Consider the following 27878-nt stretch of genomic DNA (forward strand, 5'->3'; position numbering starts at 1 on the left):
TCTTCATTTAACCAATGGTTCGAAGTCGTATGGAATAACCTCCATCACTGATGAAGCTGGCAAATCTTGTCTTGTCTCGTCTCGTCTCATCTTCATCTGCTTATCCGGGGCCAGGTCGTGGAGGCAGCAGTCTGAGCATGGAAGCCCAAAATTCCCTTTCCCCAGACACCTCGGCCAGCTCCTTGGGAAGAACACCGAGGCGTTCCCAGGCCAGCTGAGAGACATAGTCCCTCTAGCGTGTCCTGGGTCTTCCTCGGGGCCTCCTCCCAGGGGGACATGCCTGGAACACCTCCCCAGGCAGGCGTCCAGGAGGCATCCGAAAAAGATGTCCAAGCCACCTCAGCTGGTTCCTCTCGATGTGGAGGAGCAGCGGTTCTACTCCGAGCTCCTCCCGAGTGACTGTGCTTCTCATGCTATCTCTAAGGGAGCGCCCAGCCACCCTGCGAAGGAAACTCATTTCGGCCGCTTGTATCCACGATCTTGTTCTTTCGGTCATTACCCAAAGCTCATGACCATAGGTGAGAGTCGGAAAGTAGATTGACCGGTAAATCGAGAGCTTCGCCTTTTGGCTCAGCTCCTTCTTCACCACGATGGACCGGTAAAGTGACCGCATCACTGCGGAGGCTGCACCGATCCGCCTGTCGATCTCACGCTCTATCCTTCCCTCACTCGTGAACAAGATCCCGAGATACTTAAACTCCTCCACTTGAGGCAGGACTTCTCCACCAACCTGGAGAGGGCAAGCCACCCTTTTCCGGTCAAGAACCATGGCCTCGGACTTGGAGGTGCTGATTCTCATCCCAGCCGCTTCACACTCGACTGCAAACCGCCCCAGTGCATGCTGAAGGTCCTGGTTTGAAGAAGCCAACAGGACAACTTCATCTGCAAAAAGCAGAGATGAAATCCTGTGGTTCCCAAACAGGATTCCTTCCGGCCCCTGGCTGCGCCTAGAAATTCTGTCCATAAAAATTATGAACAGAACTGGTGACAAAGGGCAGCCCTGCGGGAGTCCAACATGCACTGGGAACAGGTCTGACTTACTGCCGGCAATGCAAACCAGACTCCTGCTCCGTTCATACAGGGACCGGACAGCCCTTAGCAAAGAGCCCCGAACCCCATACTCCCAAAGCACCCCCCACAGAATACCATGAGGGACATGGTTGAATGCCTTCTCCAGATCCACAAAGCACATGTGGACTGGTTGGGCAAACTCCCATGAACCCTCGAGCACCCTATGAAGGGTATAGAGCTGGTCCAGTGTTCCGCGACCAGGACGAAAACCGCATTGTTCCTCCTGGATCCGAGGTTCGACTATTGGTCGAATTCTCCTCTCCAGTACCCTAGAGTAAACTTTCCCCGGGAGGCTGAGAAGTGTGATTCCCCTATAATTGGAGCACACTCTCCGGTCCCCTTTCTTAAAAAGAGGGACCACCACCCCAGTCTGCCACTCCAGAGGCACTGTCACCGACCGCCATGCGATGTTGCAGAGGCGTGTCAGCCAAGACAGCCCCACAACATCCAGAGACTTGAGATACCCAGGGCGGATCTCATCCACCCCCGGTGCCTTGCCACCGAGGAGCTTGCAAACCACCTCAATGACTTCGGCTTGGGTAATGGACGAGTCCACCTCTGAGTCATCAGCCTCTGCTTCCTCAATGGAAGACATGATGGTGGGATTGAGGAGATCCTCGAAGTATTCCTTCCACCGCCCGACAATGTCCCCAGTCGAGGTCAACAGCTCCCCATCTGCACTGTTAACAGTGTTGGCAGAGTACTGCTTCCCCCTCCTGAGGCGCCACATGGTTTGCCAGAATTTCTTCGAGGCTGACTGATAGTCCTCCTCCGTGGCCTCACCGAACTCCTCCCAGTTCCGAGTTTTTGCCTCCGCAACTGCCCGAGCTGCGGCACACCTGGCCTGCCGATACCCATCAGCTGCCTCAGGAGTCCCGGAGGCCAACATGGCCTGATAGGACTCCTTCTTCAGCTTGACAGCATCCCTTACTTCCGGTGTCCACCACCGGGTTCGGGGATTGCCGCCACGACAGGCAACAGAGACCTTGCGGCCACAGCTCCGAACAGCTGCAACTACAATGGAGGTAGAGAACATGGTCCACTCAGACTAAATGTTCCCCGTCTCCCTTGGAAGCTGGGAGAAACTCTCTCAGAGGTGGGAGTTAAAGACCTCCCCGACAGAGTGCTCGGCCAGACGTTCCCAGCAGACCCTCACCATACATTTGGGCCTGCCAGGTCTGTCTGGCTTCCTCCTCCACCAGCGGATCCAACTCACCACCAGGTGCTGATCAGGTGACAGCTCAGCCCCTCTCTTCACCTGAGTGTCCAAGACATAGGGCCAGAGAGCCGATGAAACGACAACAAAGTCAATCATTGACCTCCGACCTAAGGTGTCCTGGTGCCACGTGCACTTATGAACACCCCTATGCTTGAACATGGTGTTCTTTATGGACAAACCGTGACTAGCACAGAAGTCCAATCACAAAACACCACTTGGGTTCAGATCGGGGAGGCCGTTCTTCCCAATCACGCCCCTCCAGGTGTCACTGTCGTCGCCCATGTGAGTGTTGAAGTCCCCCAGTAGAACAATGGAGTCCCCAGTCTGAGCACCTCTCAGTACCTCTCCCAGGGACTCCAAGAAGGCCGGATACTCTACGTATACTGCTATTCGGCCAATAGGCACAAACAACAGCAAGAGCCCTCTCCCTGGTCCGAAGGCGCAGAGAGGTGACCCTCTCATTCATGTTGGGTAAACTCCAACACATGGCGGCTGAGCTGGGGAGCTATAAGCAAGCCCACACCAGCCCGCCGCCGCTCACCATGGGCGACTCCAGAGAAGTGGAGAGTCCAGCCCCTCTCGAGGAGCTGGGTTCCAGAACCCAAGCTGTGCATGGAGGTGAGCCCAATGATCTCTAGCTGGTACCTCTCAACCTCCCGCACAAGCTCAGGCTCTTTCCCCCCCAGCGAAGTGACATTCCATGTCCCAACAGCTAGCCGCTGTGTTCGGGGATCAGGTCGTCGAGGCCCTTGCCTTCAACTGCCGCCCAATCCACACTGCACCAGCCCCCTACGGCTACCTCTGTGGGTGGTGAACCCACAGGAGGTCGGGCCCACGTCACCACTTCAGGCTGAGCCCGGCCGAGCCCCCTGGGCAAAGGCCCAGCCACCAAGCTCTCGCATATGAGCCCCAACCCCGGGCCTGGCTCCAGGGTGGGGCCCTGGCTGCGCCATACCGGGCGATGTCACGGTCCTTGATCGATTATTATCTGTAACAAGTGTTCTAGGTGGGTGGAGCACAGAAGCACGGCAGGCCAGTACTGAGTTCTCAATAACTCTTTATTGTCAGCTTTTCAGCTTCTATACATTTACTTATACACATACACATGCCACACACACACATGTGTTCTGGTCGGGAGAGAGCCCGCTCTGCTCTCACTCTCTTCCTTAAATAGGGCGCGGCTCCTGGGAAGACACACAAACAGGTTAATTCACATCAGGTGTAGTGATTCTGCCACTTACATTCCCTGACTCTGCCCTCCGGTCACAGACCGATGCTTGGCCACGCCCCCACTGCCATATACCCCGACTCAGGCCGCCTTCGCCATCCACTTATCCCAGTTACGTGCGTCCTCACTTACGAATTTTTTAATTATATTTTTGAGGGTGCAATTGAACCGTTCAACTAAACCGTCCGTTTGTGGGTGATACACGCTGGTGCAGATCGGCTTAATACCCAATAACCTATACAGTTCCTTTAGTGTACGTGACATAAACGCTGTGCCTTGGTCCGTCAGAATCTCTTTCGAGATTCCAACTCGGGAGATAATGTGGAACAGCGCCTCCGCAATACTGCGTGCTGAGATATTGCGAAGAGGCACTGCTTCTGGGTATCGCGTTGCATAATCCACCAGAACTAATATAAAGTGGTACCCTTGTGCTGACCGATCTAATGGCCCGACAAGATCCATCCCAATTCTTTCGAACGGGGTCTCGATTAATGGTAGAGGGCGCAAAGGCACTTTTGGAACGGCCGCTGGATTTACTAACTGGCATTCGCGGCATGCCGTACACCACCTACGGACATCGCTGCGAATCCCCGGCCAATAGAATCGGGCCATTATTCGGACTAGTGTCTTATCCTGCCCTAAGTGTCCAGCCATGGGATTAAAGTGAGCCGCCGGGAATACCAATTCCCGGTGGCTCTTCGGAATCAAAAGCTGCGTGACTCGCTCTTTAGTCTGAGTGTCCTGCGTCACTCGGTATAAGCTATCCTTCATAATCGCGAAGTAAGGGAAGGACGGGGTGGCATTCGGCGGGAGCGTTTGACCATCGATTACTCTCACTTAGTCAAACGCATGCCACAGAGTCTCGTCTCGCGACTGCTGTAATGGAAAATCCGTGAGGGATTCCCTGAGAGAGAGAGAGGAGGAGCCGGCGGCTCCTCACTCTGACGCGGAGCTGACGTAGCTGGCTCTGTGACAGCTGCTCCCGCCAACGCGACACCGGGACCTCCCCTTATTAAACAGGACCCACTCTTCACTAGATGACTCATTAAATCTCAAAATCCCGGCCAATCAGTCCCCAAAATTATCGAGTGGGTGAGGCGAGGATTAACCGCCGCCTTTACTATAAATTTCTCCCCTCGAAACAGAATGTGAACTGACACTAAAGGGTAGCTGTGAACATCCCCGTGCACACACAACACCTTCACCAATTGTGCTCCCCCCAATGCCTCGTCTTGCACCAGGCTTTGGTGGATTGAGGTCTGATTACAGCCGGAATCCACCAAAGTCTGATACGTATCCCCTTGGATACTCACCGGTATGCGATACGCTCCGGCCCGATCGAGGGCGGCTCCTGGCGCGTCGGGGATCCGAACCACCACACCCACCTCCATCGTCGAGCACTGATGCTGGAGGTGCCCTGGCTCCCCGCAGCGCCAGGACACCGGCCCAGGCTCTCTCTCTGCACCGGTGTTCCGGATATCACTCACCTGAGGGGGGGAAGACACAGACACAGAAGTAGGAGAAGATAGGACACCGCAGGTGCGGGGAGCCGGCTGGGGTGGATCCGGCCCACGCCTCTGCGGTGGGGGAATGGGGCGAGGGAGAGGAACAGAAGGGGAGAGAGAGAGAGAGGGGAGGGGAGAAGGGGAGACACGCTGTCCTGCCGTTGGAACGGCCACCATATGGTCCTTCGCCAGCTCAATGGCCTGATCCAGCGACACTGGGCGATGGCACTGGACCCACTCTGCGGTTCCCTCTGGGAGTCGAGCGACGAACTGCTCCAGCGCCACCAGATCGATGATCTCCTCAGCGTCGCGGTTGTCGGCCCTCAGCCACCGGCGGCAGGCGTCCCGGAGTTGCTGGCCAAACACGAACGGCCGGCCGACCTCCTCCAGGCGCAGCGCGCGGAAGCGCTGCCGCTGATGCTCCGGAGTGCGACCCACGCGCTGGAGGACAGCCCTGCGGAGGTCCGCGTAGACCAGCCGGCTGTTGGCGGGGAGCTGTAGCACGGCCAGCTGCGCCTCGCCCGTGAGGAGGGGGAGGAGGTGCGCCGCACGCTGTTCCACCGGCCAACCCCACGCCTCTGCTGCCTGCTCAAAGAGAACAAGGAAGGCCTCGGGGTCGTCGTGCGGGCCCATCTTCGTCAGGGTGAGGTGGGAAGGGCCCGCGGCGGTGGAGGTGGTGGACCCCGCTGACGCGAGTAGGTGCTGGAACGCCCGGCGATCTTCCTGCTGCGCCAGCACCAGGGCCTCGAACCTTCGCTCCTGTTCTTCCCAGAGTGCAACCAGCGCCTGGTACTGGCTCTGTTGGGCCATGGCGAGGGCATGGACCAAGTCATTGAAGGGGGAGGACTCCATGGGGCTGTTCTCTCCTGCGCTCGGCCCGGGTTTCAGCACCACTGTAACAAGTGTTCTAGGTGGGTGGAGCACAGAAGCATGGCAGGCCAGTACTGAGTTCTCAATAACTCTTTATTGTCAGCTTTTCAGCTTCTATATGTTTACTTATACATATACACACGCCACACACACATGTGTTCTGGTTGGGAGAGAGCCCGCTCTGCTCTCGCTCTCTTCCTTAAATAGGGCGTGGCTCCTGGGAAGACACACAAACAGGTTAATTCACATCAGGTGTAGTGATTCTGCCACTTACCTTCCCTGACTCCGCCCTCCGGTCACAGACCGACGCTTGACCACGCCCCTACTGCCACATTATCCATCAGGGTTTTGTTGAACTGCTCTTGGTCTGGCCTGTCACCTAGGACCTGTCTGCCTTGGGAGACCCTAACAGGGGCGTAATGCCCCCGACAACATAGCTCCTAGGATCATTCAAGCACACAAACCCCTCCACCACAATAAGGTGGCAGTTCTAGAAGGGGAAAATCTCAAAATTAATCTAAATTGGAATGATATGGCAATCTGACCGCTATGTAAACAGTTTTCAAAATGGTGGCACTGACACTTCACGTTTCGAAGTCTCGCACAAGTCTCGTGAAGATCACGCAGATAAGTGATGCCTGCTGTGGATCAAACAAACTACATTCAACATGGCTAAAAACTGAATAGGCCGATAAGCATAATATTATATGTCAATACGAGTCACGATATAAGGTTAATAAAATCGAAAACGTAATTGAATAACACGTTAATTAAGAAATAAAGCAAGTTTAAAAATGACTTCAGTTCCCCTTTAAATGCTGCTTTTGTTGTGAATAACTGACCATGAGGCCTCTATCTATCTATCTATCTATCTATCTATCTATCTATCTATCTATCTATCTATCTATCTATCTATCTATCTATCTATCTTTATGGGGTCTTTAGTGTTTTGTAATTTATTCATTTAATGAGGTCATGATTATATTTTTAATATTGCACTTGAATGACATTCCATAGCTTTTTTGAAACAGTCCAAAACATGTGATGACGACAAAATGTCAGACAGACAGTAGATGTAATACTGCCCCCATCCCCTTTTGAACTGATATTACACATAAAATATTTGACTTAATTTCAAGGGCATAAATCAGCGTAACTGAGAAATGCCACTGTTTGGTCGAACTTTGGAGTGTATCTAGAAATACTGCGAAGCAGCATTTAAGTCTGGAGATAATTCTGAGGTCTGAATATGGTCCTCAATAAAATTCTGATGGCTGCCATGGATTTCCCTCCCTGTTTCAGCCCTGATCTCAGTGATACCCCTCCCCTAATCGCCTAAAACACAATCCCCTCTTAAACAACCGAGATCCATGAGGTAATCCTCGGTGACATTTGAGCCCTCCGCTCATCTCAGCACTGCAGGATGGTTTCATGCCCAGATGCTTATTTGATTAGGTATACCAAGAGCTTACAGGACTAACACATGAGCCCTGTCTTGCTGTGCTAAACCCTGTTCCAATTCTTATACAAGAACAGAACATATACAGTATCTTCTGTGAGGCAGTGAAAAGTTTGTCATCGTCCTTCAGTGGACTCATGAATCCACTCAGATATTTTGCTCTGAGGGAGAAAAGCTCAGGTCTGAGTTTGCTTCGGTAATTCAGATGGTGCAATATTGATTTCTGCCAGATTTACAGATAGATTCAGCTAGCACTGTAGCCATGAAATCATCTTGACAAATTAAAAAAAAAAAACACTTAAAAACCACAAGTGAGCTAGCATGGCTTCTTATACTACAGCTGTACTGGAGGATTAGCTGCAGGAAGATGTGGCTATAGTAAATAACTAGTTTTAGTTACTTGTATCCAGTTATGATGACAATTGTGAGAGGGGAAAAAGACATTCAATGTAGACATTATTTCAATGCTTTGATTAACATATTGCTAGCAAGGCGACATGGCTAGAATTCCTCCTAAAATTGTGCAGTCAATAAGCAATGTGTATATACCAACACCAGGACAAAGGTCTTCTCACCGGTTTAGCATCAAGGCAGGCGTCCTTCAAGGTGACACCTTAACCCGTTACCTGTTTGTAATATTCTTTGTGGAAAGCAATAAATGGTCGTGAGGAGGAACCGGGGTTTACTATCCACCCAAGACGGAGTAGACAAGTTGGTCCTGTCATGATCACGGACCTTGACTTTGCTGACGATATCACACAATATATGTAGTCGAGGTGAATTGACTTGATGAACCAAGCTCAAGAGCTACTCTATGGTGTAGAAAGATCTCTTAATGCTAAGAAGACTGAGGTAGTGTCCTTTAACATTCCAGGCAATGTGAACTTGATGACTCTTGATGGTGATTTATTAGCTGTAACAGATGACTTCAAGTATCCGGGCTCGTATATCAGCTCTTCAGAGAAAGATATTAGCGTGAGAAAGGTCCAGGCTTGGCATGCACTTCATAAGCTGAAGAATATCTGGCATTCCAGCATGGCGGCCAGCATGAAAACGCATATCTTTGTTGCCTCTGGAGAAACCATACTTACTTATGGATGCAAGGCCTGGACAGTAACAGTCAGGGACGAGGCCAGGTTAGAAAGTGTGTAACATCAGCTGGCAGGAGTTGTTGCGTACACAACGAGGTGCTCTAAGGAGACCTGCCACCACTCTCTTTAAATATAAGATCTAGAAGACTACATCTGGCAGGGAATTGCGTTCGCCACAATGACATTGCGGTGCACAGCCTGGTTCTTTGGGATCCTCAACAGGGTCGGCCTTCTTGGGGAGGCCAGCGATTAATGTACATCGACCAGCTGAGATGTGACACTGACCTGCAGTCAGCCAATGAAATTAAATCAATTATGCTGCTTAGACCATCCATCCTGACAGGCCATCGCCGCAACTTCCTGAGGAGACTCGACCTGATGATGATGATGATGATGACATGGCTAATGTGAGCTTCATGGTGGATAATACAATATCGCAAATAAAGTCTGACATGGACTTCTTTCAAGTTGAAATGTCCATCTTATGCTCAATTCACTAAACATCGCCCCCAATATGATGAGCAAAACAAAATGCCCAGATCCTGTAAACATGGAGTGTTATCGCTCCCATTTCGCCACCACTTCCACAGCTAAGCTAAAGCAACAAAGTTAATTTTCCAGGTAAAGCCATTCTACTGGATAATATTTAAAGCATGTGGCGTTCTGATGATGAAGTAGGGGCAGCATGGCTTATTTTATTGACAAGCTGCCAAAAAGGTGTCACGGATTACACCCAAAATCTGGCATCGAAAACTTATACTGCTATGATGTGTGATTTTTGCTGATCTCCCAATCTGGAGTGTTGTTTCAATGAGCACCGTGATGCATTTTGATCGTATGTCAATTAAGTAGGTTAAGGCTAGTTCAAGTAAGTTAGTTCATGGTTACATCACAGCACACAACTTTAAATAAATAAATAAATAAATAAATAAATAAACACTAACATCAGCTTACAACCTTTATGGAAAATGTTCTGCTGAAAAGATCATGACTTTTGTTACTGTAACTGCTGTATGTTCACAATGAGGTCAAGTCATGAATTTATCCACAGTGGAATATTTAACAGTTATTCCATGAAATCAAGTCGGACATGAGCTGATAGCCGACGAGGCGCATAGCACCGAGTTGGCTATAAGCCATGTATGACAAGATTGAGTGGAATAACTGTTTTATTCTCTCCACATTCTCTGGATTTTGAGAAACAGAGCATTTTTATTTTTATTTTTTGCAAATTTGATACATAAAAAAATGTATACAAAAAGTCTGACAAAATTATTTCCACTTAAAATATAAACAAACCAGCAAAATGATGGGAGCAATTTATGAAAAATGCTACAATAATAATTCTTGAACAATTCCATCAATTCTTACCATCAAATATTTTTATTCCATATTTTGTTGCTTTTTTTGTATTTTTGGGGGTTTTATTTTCGAGTAGAGTTATATTTCATCCTCGGTTGGTTCAGCAACACGCTCCACCATTTTGTTTTTCTCTACTCACGGTATATGTGCTGATAATCTAGTAGTAGAGTAGCCAATCAGAGCGCGTGATTGCTCATATCCAGTGAATGTGGATAGAATAATTTAATTTATACCACAGTGATGCTGAATTTCTGGATTGTGATTGGTCAGAAGGTATGGAATAATTTTCTGTAACAGCAGCTCTGACAGTCGTGCAACTGCAAATCACAGGTTTATATTAATGTGCTTATAATAATAAGGTGCTGTTTCTACAGTAACATATGCAGAGACTTGTGTGGTGTGTGCAGTCATTGATATGGTAAAGTTGTCTATGAGGAGATAGGGTGTGTGGTGGGAGGTTTTTTTTGAGTCACCACAATGAGACGGCTGTTGAGGGAATGCCAGTTTATAGCTGTTATAACATAAGTGATAACAGGAACTAACTTGTTTCATGGACTTTAAATGTAACAGTAAGAAGATTCTAGGTTCGAACCTGGGGTCTTTCTGTATGGAGTTTTCATGTTCTCCTTGTGCCTCCTTGGGTTTCTTCTGAGTGCTCCAGTTTCCTCCCACCATCTAAACAAGCTTAGTATGGTGAAGCCATGACCTAAAGGTTAGAGAAGCAGCTTTGGGACCAAAAGGTCACTGGTTTGATTCCCTGGACCAGCAGGAATGGCTGAAGTGCCTTTGAGCAAGGCACCAAACCCCCAACTGCTCTGGGTATGTTGTGCATCACTCTGGATAAGATGCCATTAATGTAATGTAATGTAATGTTATATTCAAGACCACCTAAACTGAGACCAAGTCATGACCAAGAGCAAAGTGTCTTGAAACACCAAGACAAGACCAAGACTTTGAACAGTTGAGATCAAGTCAAGACCAAGACCAAGGCAGGGTAAGACCAAGCCAAGACCAGGACCAGACCAATGTGTGTGAAGGGATAGGTGGGGGAGGGCTGACAGCCATTAACAGGAAGAAAATTTCCAAATTAGCAATGAGCCATGTTATTGGTTGCATCTGAAGCAGGACATTTTACATCCAATCACAGTTACGATGTTAAGAAATAAACCAGACAATGCACAGGCAATTTAGTGAAATCCCCACAGTTGTCTTGAACGGTCCTGAAATAAAATCCCGAGTCCTCTATGTCTAAGGCTGAGACAAGACCAAGTAAAAATGTGGTTGATTCCAAGATGAAATGAGACAAGACCTTCAAAAAGTAGTCTTGAGACCGGTCTCAAGTGCTACAACACTACTGCTTAGGTCTACTGGCTACTCCTAAGGCTACATTCACATTAATATGAAAAGGATCTCTGTCCAGACAAGTGTTTTAGCTCTGTATCAGAAATCACATAATCTCTGTCCATACTAACACACCTGAAAATGCATATCACATTACTATTCATATACACTGAGCATGCATGTGCAGGTATAAACAGCTGAAGCTGTTTGTTTTCTTCCAGAAAAGGGTCATGTGATAAGATTGTGACAACTCAGGGAAGGATACAGTGCATCGTAACAGACAAGCCCCAATCAGTAAGCGAACGTGGGTGTCTGTGTCATTTCCAAAAGTCTCTGGTTCTATCCGTCCAGACTAAATTAGCAAATTAGCAGAGTTTTGAACTAAAACGTGTCCAGTAGTGTTTCTAATAGTGTCCATTTTAGGTGCTCGAAAACTCCATATTAGTGTGGACACCAGGCGTGAACATGGCAAAGAGATGCGTTTGAAAGCTGAAACATATTAATATGGACGTAGCATAAATTGCCCATAGGTGTGAATGCGAGTGTGATTAGCTGTTTGTTTGTGTTAGTGCTGCAATAAATTGGTGACTTGTCCAGAGTGTACCCCACCTCTCACCCAGTGTCAACTGGGATTGGTTCCTGCAACCAGCAATGATGAAGCGGGATAAAAAAATGAATTAATGAATTAACCAGGCTTGTAGTACTCGAGTCCAGGACTCGGACTCGAGTCCGACTCATGCCCTAATTTTAAGGACTCGTGACTTGACTTGGACTTGAGCAATGATGACTCGGACTTGGACTCAGACTTGTGCATTAACTGCATTCGGACTCGTAAATTGGTGACGAGGACTCTGATTTTTTCTTTGTTTTTTGTAACATGCCATAATAATTTGGCATAAGATATTTATATCTACATTAATTTTTGTACTAATTTCATACAAGAGTATCACATCTGTGCGCCTTGGCATGTGCATCAGATAGATTATCGGGCGCGCTCCGGACAGCGCGCGCGCCAAGCAGACTCTCGCGAACACGTCGTAAACGACTCGCACCTGCACAGGATTAAAGCGCAATCAGTGCGCCGATATAAAAACTGTGAAAACACACTTCCTTTGCAAAGTATTGAGTTGAGTTGCTGACACATTACCGAGCCTTATTTCCTTGTGTGGTTTCCTGATCCCTGATTTCCTGTTTCTCGTCTTTGATTCTGCCGAGTCTACGATAGCCTGTTTGTGTCTCGCTCGACCTGTTGCCTGTTTCACCGTTTTACGATTTTGCCTGCCATTCTGGATTGCTTACCGTCCTCACTTGTATTAATAAACACACCTTCTGCACTTACATCCGTCTCCCAACCATCTCTGACAGAATACTTCACACTCCCTGACAAAGAGAAGCACATTCACCTGTTCATACATCATGTTCAGGAACAAACTAATGTTAATGGTGTTAAAACAGCCACCGTCAAATGGTGCGGTTGGAGTCTTGTTCTCGGACTCGACTCGGATCAATAGTGGACTCGACTTGGACTCGACTTGAATTTTTTTTTAATGACTTGGACTTGACTCAGACTTGAACACTGGGGACTTGAGACTGGACTCGGACTCGAGGTTTAGTCACTCGACTACAACACTGGAATTAACTACTGCTGAACATTGTGCACTGATCTGGATAATTTGTATGTTTGTTGCTATTACACAAACTGTAGAAATTCTAGGGAGTGCTCTACGTTTACGTTCACTTTTACATCATCAGAGTGGGCTAGTTTTGGGGCGGCACGGTGGTATAGTGGTTAGTACTGTCACCTCACAGCAAGAAGGTTCTGGGTTTGAGCCCAGTGGCCAACAGTGGCCTTTCTGTGTGGAGTTTGCATGTTCTCCCTGTGTCTTTGTGAGTTTCCTCCAGGTGCTCCGGTTTCCCCCACAATCCAAAGACATACAGTTAGACTAATTGGCTACTCTAAATTGCCCATAGTTCAAGATTGAATCTCGTTCTTCATAGATAGTCAGCTCAATAGCAGCATCTTCTGGTTAATACAGTGTTAGCAGCATTGCTTTTCATTCTCTGTTCAGGATCCAAATGCTTAAAATATTTCAGTAGTAATGGCTAAAAGAAAGCCAAAACCCAGTAGTTTTATTACAGTGCATTAGAATTATTTTGCTATATGTAGTAAAATGCTTATGAATGACAATCAGGACTGGTTTTAAATTTCCCAGCAAGTTGTACCCGGTACAATCTCAGATTTAGTCCCAACCAAAGTTGACCTGTAATACAGTATAGCTCGTGGATTAAATACCTATTCACCTTGCACAGCTGAATTGTTCATATAATTCAATCATTTTCAAAAAAAAAAAAGAGCACTAACAAATGAGCAAAAAAGCTGAGTCTGAGAGTGCATTCCTCCTTTAATGTAGTGAAACAGCATGCCAAGGAACCAACGGAGAGCACTTTCAATGCCATCAATGTGCACAACGTATTCAAATCTAATTTCTGAAATTAGAAATGTGCTCATGCCAAGCTAATGACACTACTTCATTACTCAGTCGGCCAGAGTGGACTGGAGCGCCTCCTGCGCTTGGCAGAAAGGATGTGCTTTTTTTGAAAGTGCATTTTCAGACTTTAATGTCAAACTGGAAGGCAAGTTTAAGTACTTAAAGTGTCATAAGATGTCTACTGTCCAAGTTTTCTATAGCGGGATACTAACTTGGTGCATCGGTGCTTCTTTTGTCTCTTCCATTATGTAAAAAATGCTTCTAGCTAAATGGATGTCAATTTGTATTAAAGTTTACATTGTTATTAGCATAATTCATCTTGTGTCCTGGTTTACCTCAACAAAATTTAACCAGCATTTTAATTTATCAAATACAATGGAGCACAAGAGCAAAATGATGGTAGAAATGTATAAAAATACGTTTACTGAAAGCTATCACAGTGAAATTAGGGTACTATGGTACTAAGGTTCAGTGTTGGATCACTTTGATTTACTATTTTAGTTAATTTAGGGAATTGTGAAGTAATGATGTTCATAAATCATTTGTGCATCACGTCCACACTTATAGCCATCCAATTTAAGGTTGTTTTTGGAACGTATAAGACATAAATCACCTCAGAATCACTTAAAACCATTACTGTAAGTAAACAAAATGTCATTATCCTGATTTCTGTTGTGACAAGATTTGTGGCTTCCAGTGCAGCAGGTCTCTGCATGACTTTGAAAGAAAAAATATATCCTTTTTTTTAAATTTAATAATTTTGGATTTGGTGTAGAACGTTTTTGAAGACACGAAAGAAAACCTTGGCTTATTAATTTAATTATTTATTTATTCAATCAGTTGAAGATGGATTTTTTTTCCCCACTCTGAAATCGGCATCACTTCGGAAATGTTTTACATATTTTATTCAAAAATTATATTTTATTACTTTTTTTTAAAATATATTTTATAGCGGGTGGCACGGTGGTGTAGTGGTTAGCGCTGTCGCCTCACAGCAAGAAGGTCCTGGGTTCGAGCCCCGTGGCCGGCGAGGGCCTTTCTGTGTGGAGTTTGCATGTTCTCCCCGTGTCCACGTGGGTTTCCTCCGGGTGCTCCGGTTTCCCCCACAGCCCAAAGACATGCAGGTTAGGTTAACTGGTGACTCTAAATTGACCGTGAGTGTGAATGGTTGTCTGTGTCTATGTGTCAGCCCTGTGATGACTTGGCGACTTGTCCAAGGTGTACCCCGCCTTTCGCCCGTAGTCAGCTGGGATAGGCTCCAGCTTGCTTGCGACCCTGTAGAACAGGATAAGCGGCTATGGATGGATAGATGGATAGTAAGTGATATTTAGGAAGAAAAAAGTGCAAAGTTCACATTACATGCTCTTTTAATTAATAAAAGAACATCTGGATCTCATTCGTCTTTCCTCCTTGTATTCTGTCTGATTTAGTTCCTTGTTGTTTTGTCTATCTTTATTGGTGTTATTGTTTACTTGTTGTCCACAAGACTGTTGTTATGGCTCCGGTTCGACATTATTATTTCAAAATAAACAGGTTAAATAAACAGGAGATCAAAATCATGAGCCGGTTTTATCCTGCTTCCTCGTCATGTTTGTCATGTGTTACACTTCTGCATGCATTTTATTGGCCACCAGCTGCTTTGTTGAGAAACAGGATTAGCCAATTGAAAATTTTTGCTTGTTTTTTTTTGAAAGCCATTAGCTGGTTCGCTGAATCTTCATGTCAATAGAAGGGTCATAAAGGTATGTTACCTTCTGACTCTCTGTTTTAGTTATGCCGTCATAGTTAGTCTTGCTGGAGTCCGTGCTTGCACTCAGTGCAAAATGTGTACTGTTCTTACTCATTAGGTGACATTGGGCATGCCTAACAACCTGTCCCCCTGTCTCTTCCCTCTGTCTGTCCCTTTCTGTCGAGTGACATGTCGATCCTGAGACACCAGTAAGATCCTGACCTCTTCTGCTCTCCGGACTCGCCTGATCCATCCTGATGCCCTACTTCTGGCTGGAGTCTCATCACCTTGCTCGCTCCTGTAGAGGATGGCCCCATATGGACAGCCGAAAGTTGCACTTGTAAGACGGCTCTGGACACTTACAGCAATGCATTATGTCTGAGGACTACAGTTGACTTGCTAACTTTAGGACTGCAGCTGGTTGTCATGAACAGTTTTGCACTCAAGTTTCCATCAATGAACAGTTTATAACTTCAACAAAATAGACTTCATGTTAAAACTATAATGAATGTCCTGGTTACACAGCTATACTTTGTGACTCTATAGGATACTGTTATAGAAGTGAGTTATTTATAATAACACTATCTGTTATCACCCAGATGAGGATGGGTTCCCTTTAGAGTCTGGTTCCTCTCAAGGTTTCTTCCTCATGTCGTCTGAGGGAGTTTTTCCTCACCACCGTCGCCACAGGCGTGCTCATTGGGGATAAATTAGGGATAAAATTAGCTTATGTTTAACCCTCATCCTACCATGCTATTTTACACCTTAATCTTACCATGTGGGGTCCGTTTGGACCCCAATACTTTTCTTTAAAATTAAAGCTTATAAAGACAAAATCACCAGATAAGTTTTGTTCAGAACATCTTGTATTAATAACAGCAATACACTAAAGGGCCCAAGGCATAAAGAACACACTTAACCTTCATCCTACCAGCCAATTTTACATACACAAACTACCAGGCGGGGTCTGTATGGACCCCAGGAGGGAATACCTTGAAATCAATGCAGTAAGAACCAATTCAATGCAGCAAACAGACATAACTTTATTGAAGAACAAAATCCACTATGGCTGAATATCAATGATGTATTATAAATGAAATAACATTGCAATAATATTGCAATAACTAGCATACATGTAGCAAATTATAGCGCCACAAAAAAAAATTGGCATTATATACATGATTTTTGCAGCTCATGCGGCTGTAAAACATTCTGGATTACAACTTAGGTCTTTTCTTACAGAATTTAAAACAAAAAAGTAATTGTAAAATAATTTAGGGCTTTTGTTTTGCAGCCTGTGCTTATTGCAGCAGTGGGGTCCACATGGACCCCAAGAAGGAATGCCTTGGTAGTTTCATTATGGAACATAAAAGAAATAAAAGAAGTTAACTTTCAGTGTGCTATTCAATTATAAAATGAAAGACAGATAAACTTTACTCTGGGGTCCGGTTGGACCCCAGTAACAAATTAATTATACTTTCACAATGCAAAAAGCTGATCTTCCGGTGCTTTAGTGTTTTAATTAAGACATAAATTCCGACAAATTCATAAAACGGTGAGGCAGTATGTCACATATTTTTAAAATGGCAAACAAACATATAGGTGCGGGGTCCAGATGGACCCCACTTGGTAGGATGAAGGTTAAAGTCTTTAATTTTCTGTAAAGCTGCTTTGCGACAATGTCTGTGGTTAAAGACAGAAAGTCCTTCCCGCACCATATGGCAACACCTATCTCTGTTTTTGTAGCCCTCAGCCTCTCGCCTATTACGTAGCTAGGGTTACAGTGGGGGGCTAGTCCTCTGGTAACCATGAGAGTTTGACTCCCTACTCGTATCAGTATTGCAGTGTGCCTTGCCAGACAGCAGTAGGTATCATTTTTATGGTGGTCTTTGGGATGTCCTGATCAAGAGGCAGACACGCTAACCGCTAGGCCACCTTGCGGTTTGTGGTTAAAAGTGCTATAAAGATAAACTTGACTTGATTTTATTTCATAAACTTCCTCATATTTCCTGAAATTAATTCCTGACTACGCCACTGATTGATGATGATTATGGGAATTAAATGGGTGTGTGCTTGCCCATCATGAAAGTGCACGCAAACCAGAAGCCGAAAATAAAAAACAGACATGAACAAAAACCAGGTGGAGAAAGTATCAGCAGATGAACGTTGTGTGCACATCAAATGACAGCAGAAATGTTGGTCAATGTGTCTCTAGGACCTTTGGAAAGGAAAGGAAGGTCTCCACTTAGCCTGAGGGTTTTTGCTCTCTCTCTCTCTCTCTCTCTCTCTTTCTTTGTCGTGTGTGTGTTTAGCTGACTGAAATCAAAAGTACCTCGGTTAACCTCCGTGTGAAACCTCTCGTTCTCCTTTTAGTGTCTGCATGCTTGCAAGTTTACTGAGGGTGTTTTGTTGCAGGATTTGAATTTAAAGCTAGTAAGCAATTTGTTGATTTAAGTTTCATTTTATTCAAGTTGTGTTTCGGTACATTATTCTCTTAAAGCCTACAGTCCTGATACCAGGTCCAGTCGAATGCTACTATAATTGACTTCCAGTAAAAAAGGTTTTTTGTTTGGTTGGTTGGTTTGGTTTGGTTTGGTTTTTTAATGCTGTTTTGGTTAGTTCTATACTTACTAAAACTTTTATAGTATTGATGTGCTTTGTGTTATTTCTGGTTTTGTTTTTTGTCCAGTTGTAGTCAAGGAGTTGAATGAAAAAAGTGGCATCTTGGTGCATGGGACCAATGCTATCATGATGTCAGTCAATGGAATAATGTTTAGGGCAACAAATATTTTGGTCATAAGGTTCTCTCTTTTCACTGTCTAATCTAGATTATTCTATCCACATCCTGGATATGAGCAATCGTACGCTCAGATTGGCTACTAGGATATCAGCACATATACCATGAGTAGAGAAAAACAAAATGGCGGAGTGTGTTGCTCAACTAACCAAGGACAAAATAAAAACTCTATTCAGAAACAAAACCCCAAAAAAGCAACAAAATATGGAACAAAAGTATTTGATGGTGGGGCGGCACGGTGGTGTAGTGGTTAGTGCTGTCGCCTCACAGCAAGAAGGTCCTGGGTTCGAGCCCCGGGGCCGGCGAGGGCCTTTCTGCGTGGAGTTTGCATGTCCTCCCCGTGTCCGCGTGGGTTTCCTCCGGGTGCTCCAGTTTCCCCCACAGTCTAAAGACATGCAGGTTAGGTTAACTGGTGACTCTAAATTGACCGTAGGTGTGAATGGTTGTCTGTGTCTATGTGTCAGCCCTGTGATGACCTGGCGACTTGTCCAGGGTGTACCCCGCCTTTCGCCCGTAGTCAGCTGGGATAGGCTCCAGCTTGCCTGCAACCCTGTAGAAGGATAAAGTGGCTAGAGATAATGAGATGAGTATTTGATGGTAAGAATGCATCGATTTTATTTTTCAAGAATTATTATTATCATCGCATTTTTCACAAATTGCTCCTGTCATTTCACCGGTTTGTTTACATTATAAGCAGAAATGATTTTGTTGGATGTTTTGTATAAAGTTTTTTTTTATTTCTCAAATTTGCAAAAAATAAAAATAAAAATGCTGTTTCTCAAAATCCAGTGAATGTGGATAGAATAAAATAGTTATTCCACTCAATCTCGTCATACATGGCTTATAGCTGACTTGGTGCTACGCGCCTCGTCGGCTATCAGCTCATGTACGATTTGATTTCGTGGAATAACTGTTAAATATACTTTAGGCGAAGATAAAAAAAAAAGGTAAATCTCTCCTTTGGTTTATCACAATTAACTCAGGTTTAGTCACACTATGCTCACAAGATGCTCCGTAAAACCTTCAGCTCATTTCCTTATAAAACTACCTGAGACTGCTTTTTTTTTTTTAAAGCAGAGTCGTCTCACACCAAATATTGACTTTATTAAAATGTATTATGGCTTACTGATTACTGTTTATAGTATTTTTTAATGTTGAAACATTTAATTTCATTAATTTTAAGCCATTTTTGGTCTACAGCATTTCTTTACATGTGCCTAAGACTTTTGTACAGTACTGGGTGTATATCGAACTGATAATCGTGGAACTATTTTTGATTAATTTTCGGTTTGCCTGTCTCAGTGAACCACACCTCTCAGCACCCTAGGCTTTGATGTTGTTTTAAACATGGCTTAATGACAGCAATTAAAACTAACAATTTGATTAATGCATCAATCTGGGATTATTTCTGATTGTTCACTATCTATCAAAGGAAAGAGCAATAATTGTACTCTTGATGTGAATCATTGTTGAAGGTTTTATTTTGCATCTTGGAAATCTAAATAATGTCAAGAGAGAAGAAACTTTTATTTATCACGTGTACACTCAAGTGCAGACTTAAGCACATGCACACACAAGTGAGCATTGAGCGCACACACACATACCCAGAGCTATGCTACAGCACCCAGGGAGCAGTTGGGGGTTAGGTACCTTGCTCAAGGGCATTTCAGCCCAACCTTCAAGTCTTTGGGGGAAACTGGAGCACCTGGAGGAAACCCATGGGGAGAACATGCAAACTCCGCACAGAAAGGCCCCCGTCAGCCACTGGGCTCGAACCCAGAACCTTCTTGCTGTGAGGCAACAGTGCTAACCACTACACCACCATGCCGCAACATCAGCTGTATGATCAAAATGGATCCGAGTTTAATATAATGAAGCAACATGATTTTAACTAAACCAAAATCTGGATTAAACAAAATCCTAAATTCAATCATGATTTACTTTTAAATGTGGTTTAAAGTTAGCAACTCAACAAATCAGTAAACTTTCATTTAATCCAGGTTTAAGAACTCTAAAAATGAATAATCCATCCATTATCCGTAGCCGCTTGTTCTGTGCAGGGTCGGGGGCAAGCTGGAGCCTTTCCCAGCTGACAGGCGGGGTACACCCTGGACAAGTCGCCAGGTCATCGCAGGGCTGACACATAGAGACAAACAACCATTCACACTCACATTCACACCTACAGTCGATTTAGAGCCACCAATTAGCCGAACCTGCATGTCTTTGGACTGTGGGGGAAACCGGAGCACCCGCAGACACAGGGAGAACATGCAAACTCCACACAGAAAGGCCCCCATTGGCCACTGGGCTCGAACCTAGGACCTTCTTGCTGTGAGGCGACAGCGCTAACCACTACACCACTGTGCCATCACTCTCATCTCATCGCATCATCTCTAGCTGCTTTATCCTGTTCTACAGGGTCGCAGGCAAGCTGGAGCCTATCCCAGCTGACTACGGGTGAAAGGCGGGGTACACCCTGGACAAGTCGTCAGGTCATCACAGGGCTGACACATAGACACAGACAACCATTCACACTCACATGCACACCTACGGTCAATTTAGAGTCACCAGTTAACCTAACCTGCATGTCTTTGGACTGTGGGGGAAACCGGAGCACCTGCAGACACGGCGAGAACATGCAAACTCCACACAGAAAGGCCCCCATTGGCCACTGGGCTCGAACCCAGAACCTTCTTGCTGTGAGACGACAGTGCTAACCACTACACCACAGTGCCGTCACTCTCATCTCATCTCATCATCTCTAGCTGCTTTATCCTGTTCTACAGGGTCGCTGGCAAGCTGGAGCTTATCCCAGCTGACTACGGGCGAAAGGCGGGGTACACCCTGGACAAGTCGCCAGGTCATCACAGGGCTGACACATAGACACAGACAACCATTCACACTCACATTCACACCTACGGTCAATTTAGAGTCACCAGTTAACCTAACCTGCATGTCTTTGGACTGTGGGGGAAACCGGAGCACCCGGAGGAAACCCACGCAGACACAGGGAGAACATGCAAACTCCGTACAGAAAGGCCCTCGCCGGCCACGGGGCTTGAACCCAGACCTTCTTGCTGTGAGGCGACAGCGCTAACCACTACACCACCGTGCTGTCACTCTAAAAATGAACAATAATTTAAAAAGAGTGAGCATACTTTTACTTTCATGCAGAGTCAGGGTCTCAGTGAATTCCAAGTTTATCCCGGAAACACTGTGCACGATGTGCGAATACACCACATTCTGGAAAACTTACCTCTCATTGACACGTCCCTCTTGTTTGTTTACATCCTTCAGAGTGCCATCGCGTGCTGCCTCATTCCACACCAAATTCCTGCAGTTCATCGAGAAAACCTGTTGTATGACAACACTGAGAAAACCAGTTTTTTATGACACGTAATCAGACTAAATAAAACGACGTGTCAGAACCTGTGCCTTCAGACCCACTGCAACCATGAAGCTTCTGCTGTGTACCTTCTTCCTGGTGCTCCTGTGTAGCGCCTCTGGTAAGAGCATCTCGATTTCAACTCACTCAAATATGATTAGACTGAGCAGAAACAGGTGACCTGTGCAGTATTTATTTAATGATAGCTTTTTATGGTTGGGTTGCATTAATGGTTCTGTAGCTTGATGACGGTTTTCTGTCAACTAAATGCTTTGACATGAAAATGAAAATGAAGCAGAAATCAAGAATGCACACATGAATGAAATATTAACATCTTTCCGATTTGCTTTTATTTTTTTCATCATCTCTCATACTCTACTCTAATCTTTGTTGTTGTTGTTGTTGTTTTTTCCTCTGCAGTGTATTCTCTGCAATGCTACACATGTCAGACTGAGGATTGCAAGACTCCTACAGAATGTCCTGCATCCAGCCACTTCTGCAAAACTGTCTCATCACGTAAGTGCTCAGCCAAATCCTGTCCCAAAATTCTCTCGTCTGTAATAACGAGAATGATAGCAGACCACGGCTGAATTTTCGAATCTCACTGACAGTTTCTCTGACAGCAACACAGCTGTCAAAACCATGTTGATATTAATGCACTCATTCTGAGACATGATTGGTTCTACTGGTATAATAACAGCTTGTTCACTGGGACGTTTACAGTGGACGCTCTATACCTAATAAAATTTAATTTTGTTCAAATAATCAATGCAAAGTTTTCTGTAAGGACACATTTACTGACCAGAGTCTCCAGTGTGTTCTCTTCTGTCCCTGTTCCACCATAGGAAAGTTTTCAGGAGTTTCTTGTTATAACTTTTTAACGATGGAATAACTGGTTTAGGGCGGCACGGTGGTGTAGTGGTTAGCGCTGTCGCTTCACAGCAAGAAGGTCCTGGGTTCGAGCCCCGTGGCCGGCGAGGGCCTTTCTGTGTGGAGTTTGCATGTTCTCCCCGTGTCCGCGTGGGTTTCCTCCGGGTGCTCTGGTTTCCCCCACAGTCCAAAGACATGCAGGTTAGGTTAACTGGTGACTCTAAATTGACCGTAGGTGTGAGTGTGAATGGTTGTCTGTGTCTATGTGTCAGCCCTGTGATGACCTGGCGACTTGTCCAGGGTGTACCCCGCCTTTCGCCCGTAGTCAGCTGGGATAGGCTCCAGCTTGCCTGCAACCCTGTAGAACAGGATAAAGCGGCTAGAGATAATGAGATGAGATAACTGGTTTATACCTGCTGTGACATGATGATCTTGTTTTCCAGACCTTCCATAACATCAAATGTATCTATAAACAGATAAAAATACAATCTGTCATCCTTAAAATAAAATAAAAAAAACATATACTTGTCTGCAAATTGCTGTGGTAGGTATAAAAAGAATAAAACACCTCCTGATGAAAACAGTATCACTGTCACTGATTTTTATCCTGTTACAACACTCATTTAGTTGTTTTATTTCTTCCACATATGCAATGTGCACCATATGATAAGAAGACTGCATGGATTTTGCCAATATTTACCGTACAATATTGGAAATCTATTTCGGACCTCACTATTTCCTTTGTCACCTTTTAGCTAATGGATTCTCCCGGACATGCGAGGAGTTCTGCGTGCCTGACGTGAACACCTACTGCTGTGAGGAAGACCTGTGCGTCTGAGGAGCAGCTCATAATTGCCATGTAGCTGGACAAGAATGCAATAATCAAAATAATAACGCATAATCTCACAATATGTGTATTAACTGACTCAAGTGATTTAAATGAATAAATAAAAATCAACAACTTTAACAGTGTGTGGCATGATTTTCAGAAAACAAGCTAAAACACAACAAGCTTGTGTGTGTGTGTGTGTGTGTGTGTGTGTGTGTGTGTGTGTGTGTGTGTGATAGGAACATTCTTCCCATGACAATCAAGCCAATCATCTTTACGTGGGAAGGAGTGGTGTAATTACAAAAAGGTGGTGTGCGATAATTAATGCATTATTACTCTAATTAATTTGTTGTAATTAGGCAATTATTTTAAATTATTACAGAAAGGTGTGTCCACAGTGGCATTCATCATGACATTTTTTTTAAATAGACTCATATTTTAGAAGTTAAAGCCAGTATAATTGTTTTAAAGGTCCCATGGCATGAACTTTTCACTTTCTGAGGTTTTTTAACGTTAAAATGAGTTCCTCTGACCTCCTTAAGTCACCCCAGTGGCTAGAAATTTCATAATGTGTAAACCAAACTATGCCCAACATTTGAGAATGGCGCGTCAAAACGGTGCGTTGATAAGCTCTTCCCTTTACTACGTCAGCAAGGGAGATGATCCCCACGCCCCCCCGCCGGATTCCCACACACTGTATGGATTTCCCCGCCCAGTTGTAGTGAGGAGACCATAGAGGACACAACAACATGGCATCACCTAAGCGAGCGAAACATGGAAATTGCGCTGTACATGGATATGACAACACAGAAAAGAGTCTGTTTTTACTGCCGACGGGAGAGCCCCTGAAGACGCAGTGGCTTAATTTTATTTACTTCAATAATACGCCATCGAGTCTACCTAAGACAGTGTATGTTTGTCGGAAGCATTTTCCTGATGAATGTTTCCACAACTTGGGACAGTACAGGGCAGGTTTTGCACATCAACTGTCACTGAAGCCTGGGTCCGTACCAAGCATCCCTGCCGCATCAGCAGCAAACACCAAACAAGTAAGTGTATAACTGGTCGTTTTGCCGTGTTTTAAAATCGGTGCGTTAGCCTAGCAATGGCTACATTAGCTGTGCAGCTAACCACTTCCTGCAGTTAGCCAGGTAATCTGCGCTACAAAACTAAAGAGCATGCAGCATACTCTGTTAAACTGACTTTAGTCTGGAAATTGACTGTAACTTATGAGCTTATGTTTGACTATTGCTCCGCAATGCATGTCTTCTGTTGGATAAGCGATATGTTGTTGTAGTTGCTGCTTCTATCCTCTTTGGTTATGGAGTGTGTGTTCAAGCCTAGGGTATTATACATTCGTAAACTACCACTCCGAACACTCTCACTCTCTGTTCTCTGTGTCACGTTGAGTTTACGAAAGGAGTCCGAGGGAGAACGGGGTTTTGTCTTAGCAGCGTGGCTACAGGCACTGATAGCAGCGAGTATGTGTGTGCGCAGCTTGGTCAAGCCCCTCCCCTCCCCCCATGGCCCGCCCCCACCCTCTACCCTTCCCCGCCTCCTGCTTCTCATTAGCAAAACGACACACTGGGAAAAGCGCTGAAATGGGGCTTTCTCCCAGGAGGCTATATTTACGTGCCGAGGGTTCATTTCGAGAAAGGCTGCGGATATAACATCCGGAAGCCTCCACGAGCCCATTTAAAGCATCAACAAACCACCATGCCATGGGACCTTTAATATTATGTTCACTCATGTTGCTCCATCCACACCCAGCCATGATCATTTCTCACCACAAAAATCACATCTAAAAGTTAAAAATGGCCCATAACAAAGCAAATGTTCTGCATACCTTGGTTCTATTACTAAATTACACTTGTGCTTGCCATTTCAAGGGCTGGTGCTTGGTTAGTCAGTCTACATGATCAGGATCACAATCAGGACTGAGTGGTACTGTACTAATTACTGATTCCTGTATTATAGCATAAATATTGGTCACAGTGACCTATATAACAATGGATTCATTTGACTGGTACCAGAATGATCACCATTAACTACTTGGATTTTGGTTTTGTTCCCCCCCCCCCCCCCCCTTCTCATAACCTTTGTTTATTTTCAATGTGGTCAGTGGAATGTGGATCAAAGCTGGTGTAATTAATTCTAATTAGAATTATAATTAGGGTGTGTGTGTGAAAGTAAATGCCCCAGTGGAACACAAAATACCCCGCACAAGCTGGGGATTTTTTTATGAAAATAAAGAAGGAAAAAAATGTAGGTTGTATGTTTTAGAATGAAAAGGAGAAAAGGTTAATAAACCTTTTGGTGCCTTTACTGAATAAGGCACTGACCTTTTTCATCATCTTTTCTGGTGTAGAGCTTTTTTTGTACCCTTTTGTAATCAGCTGGCAACAAGGAGGACCTGATACACTCAGTGTCATTTTCACTTACATGTTTTCGTTTGGCTGATGCGTTTCTTCAAAGTGACATTTTGAGCAGGATACAATCAAGCACTTGAGGTTTACAGGGCTTGCTCAAGGAACCAGTGATGGCAGTACTGGGATTTGAACTCGAGTGGACATTGAATGGATAGACACCACTGCTTGTGTCCTACAGCCATGCTTGCTAAGTCGAAAAATCCTACTTCTTCTTGTATATCAGCCGTAGTTACATTACATTACATTACATTACATTACTGATCCAGAGTGACGTACAACATACTCAGAGCAGTTGGGGGTTTGGTGCCTTACTCAAGGGCATGTCAGCCATTCTTGCTGGTCCAGGGAATCAAACCACCAACCTTTTGGTCCCTAAGCTGCTTCTCTAACAATTAGGCCATGGCCTCCCTTATTTGGCTATTTACTGCAGACTTGTTAGCTAGTTTTTGTTTTGTTTTTTTCCACGGAAGGTGGTCACATTTTTCTCTGCTCTCCCTCTCCCTCCTTTTTTTCCCTGCTTGTGCTCCTTTGTCTCGTCTTGTCTTGTTTGTCTATACTTTTGAGAGACTCTCTCCGCATTGCTCTCTAAACTTAAAAAAAAAAAAAAAAAACATGGAATTGATAAACTGGTCTCCTAACGAAATTGACACAGTTTTCTTGACAAGAAGCCTGGGTTTGGGGGAACCCGCCTGTCCTGCCGGAATGTTCGTGGCTGGTTACACGATGGATGCGTGGGAGCGGTGGTGGGTCATGTGCCTGGCGATTCTTTCTGTGGAGGACATTGAAGATATCTACCTATTCGGAACCATGATTACAGAACTTTTGCTGATTGGATTAGGCATTGCCCTGGTTTATCGAGGAAATCAGGAAATGGTGACAGCTGTTCAAAGCCCCACAAAGCTGCCCAATATGATTGAAGCAGTGGGCAGAGCTGTCGGCACTCAGACTGTGGCTATTCAGAACTTGAACCACAACGTGGTTGTCATCATGGAGAAGCTTTCGGCTTTGCAAAGAAAAAGTATTTCGGAGACCAAATTGGACAGATATGGATGATCAGAGTGGACGGGCAAAAAATACGTCTGCTCACAAGATCAAACAATCCCAATCTTATCTACTTTCGGCTCCCTGAGACAGCACCGGCCTCGGCCAAGGCCGTTGCTGGGACAACATCTCCCCCTGAAGGTCACTGCTGTGAGATGCTTTCGCATTCCTCGCATTCCTTCCCCCACTTCCCGCGGTTGCTGCTTTCACCCCCAGTGTGACAAGCGGGTGCGTGACCAGCGCCCTCATGGCTGCAGGAGCGGACGGCTGCTTGCTTGTGCTGGGTTACCTCTACCTCTTCCCCTCCCCCCCTCACCCCCACCCCTGATCGCCCCCCTCCCCCCCTTACCCCCCTCAAGTCCCGTGTTTTCATGTTGTAAAGTGTACTTGTGTTTTTTGTGCTTATGTGCTGAGGTTTTTTTTTTAATGTTCCCACACTGTACTCTCGCAGGAGCATAGAGTGGGGGGGGGGTTTCTCCTCTCCTTTCCTCGTGTTCTCTGTAATTTCTTTTTTCCCCTGTCTTCCTGTCCTGTCTACTCCCTTAATTATGTGTATGTATGTATGTAAGGACAGGTTGATGGTCAATTTCACTGGTACAGTGATAATAAAGGGTTCATTCATAGACCAGGAGAACTACCTAGGGTGGATGTCAAGGACATAGAGCAGTTCCCACCCAACCATTCACACCTATGGGCAATTCAGAGTAGCCAGTTTACCGAACTGCATGTCTTTGGACAATGGGGGAAACTGGAGCACCCAGAAGAAACCCACACAGACACAAGGAGAACAAGCAAACTCCACACACAAAGGCCACTGTTGGCCATGAGGTTAAGACCCTCCTGATGCACATGCATTAATTTTTGTTATGGCTGCTGGTTTTGGTGTTTGTTCTTTATCTGTCCTTCTTGCAAAAGTTAGAGTCAGTGTTAACCAAGCAGCAAGCTTGGCCTCACAATCTTCCCCTGAGATATACAATAAAGCACTTTAGAACAAAAGAGTCCTAGGGACTTATTGAGAGGAGCTATGCACTTCGGCACTCCCTCAGAGTAATGCACCTTCAAGGGTTTTTTTTTTCTTGTTTGCATTGCCAGTAGGAATGCTGAAGTTATGTAAACTGGCTTTACAGCATGACATTAGCAGGAAATGCTTGCAAATATTTTTT

At 45.2% G+C, this 27878-nt stretch overlaps 1 protein-coding gene across 1 annotated transcript; it reads left to right on the forward strand.

Moving 5' to 3' along the window:
• The first annotated feature begins 21557 nt into the window (after positions 1 to 21557).
• ly6d (lymphocyte antigen 6 family member D) lies at positions 21558 to 23383 on the forward strand. The gene is made up of 3 exons (XM_060898201.1): positions 21558 to 21667; positions 21967 to 22062; positions 23172 to 23383. Exons 1-3 carry the CDS (start codon positions 21616 to 21618, stop codon positions 23252 to 23254), a joined length of 231 nt encoding a protein of 76 aa, XP_060754184.1. The 5' UTR covers positions 21558 to 21615; the 3' UTR covers positions 23255 to 23383.
• Positions 23384 to 27878: the final 4495 nt, after the last annotated feature.

Source organism: Neoarius graeffei, chromosome 17 (genome assembly GCF_027579695.1).
Source record: "Neoarius graeffei isolate fNeoGra1 chromosome 17, fNeoGra1.pri, whole genome shotgun sequence".
Classification (NCBI taxonomy): domain Eukaryota; kingdom Metazoa; phylum Chordata; class Actinopteri; order Siluriformes; family Ariidae; genus Neoarius; species Neoarius graeffei.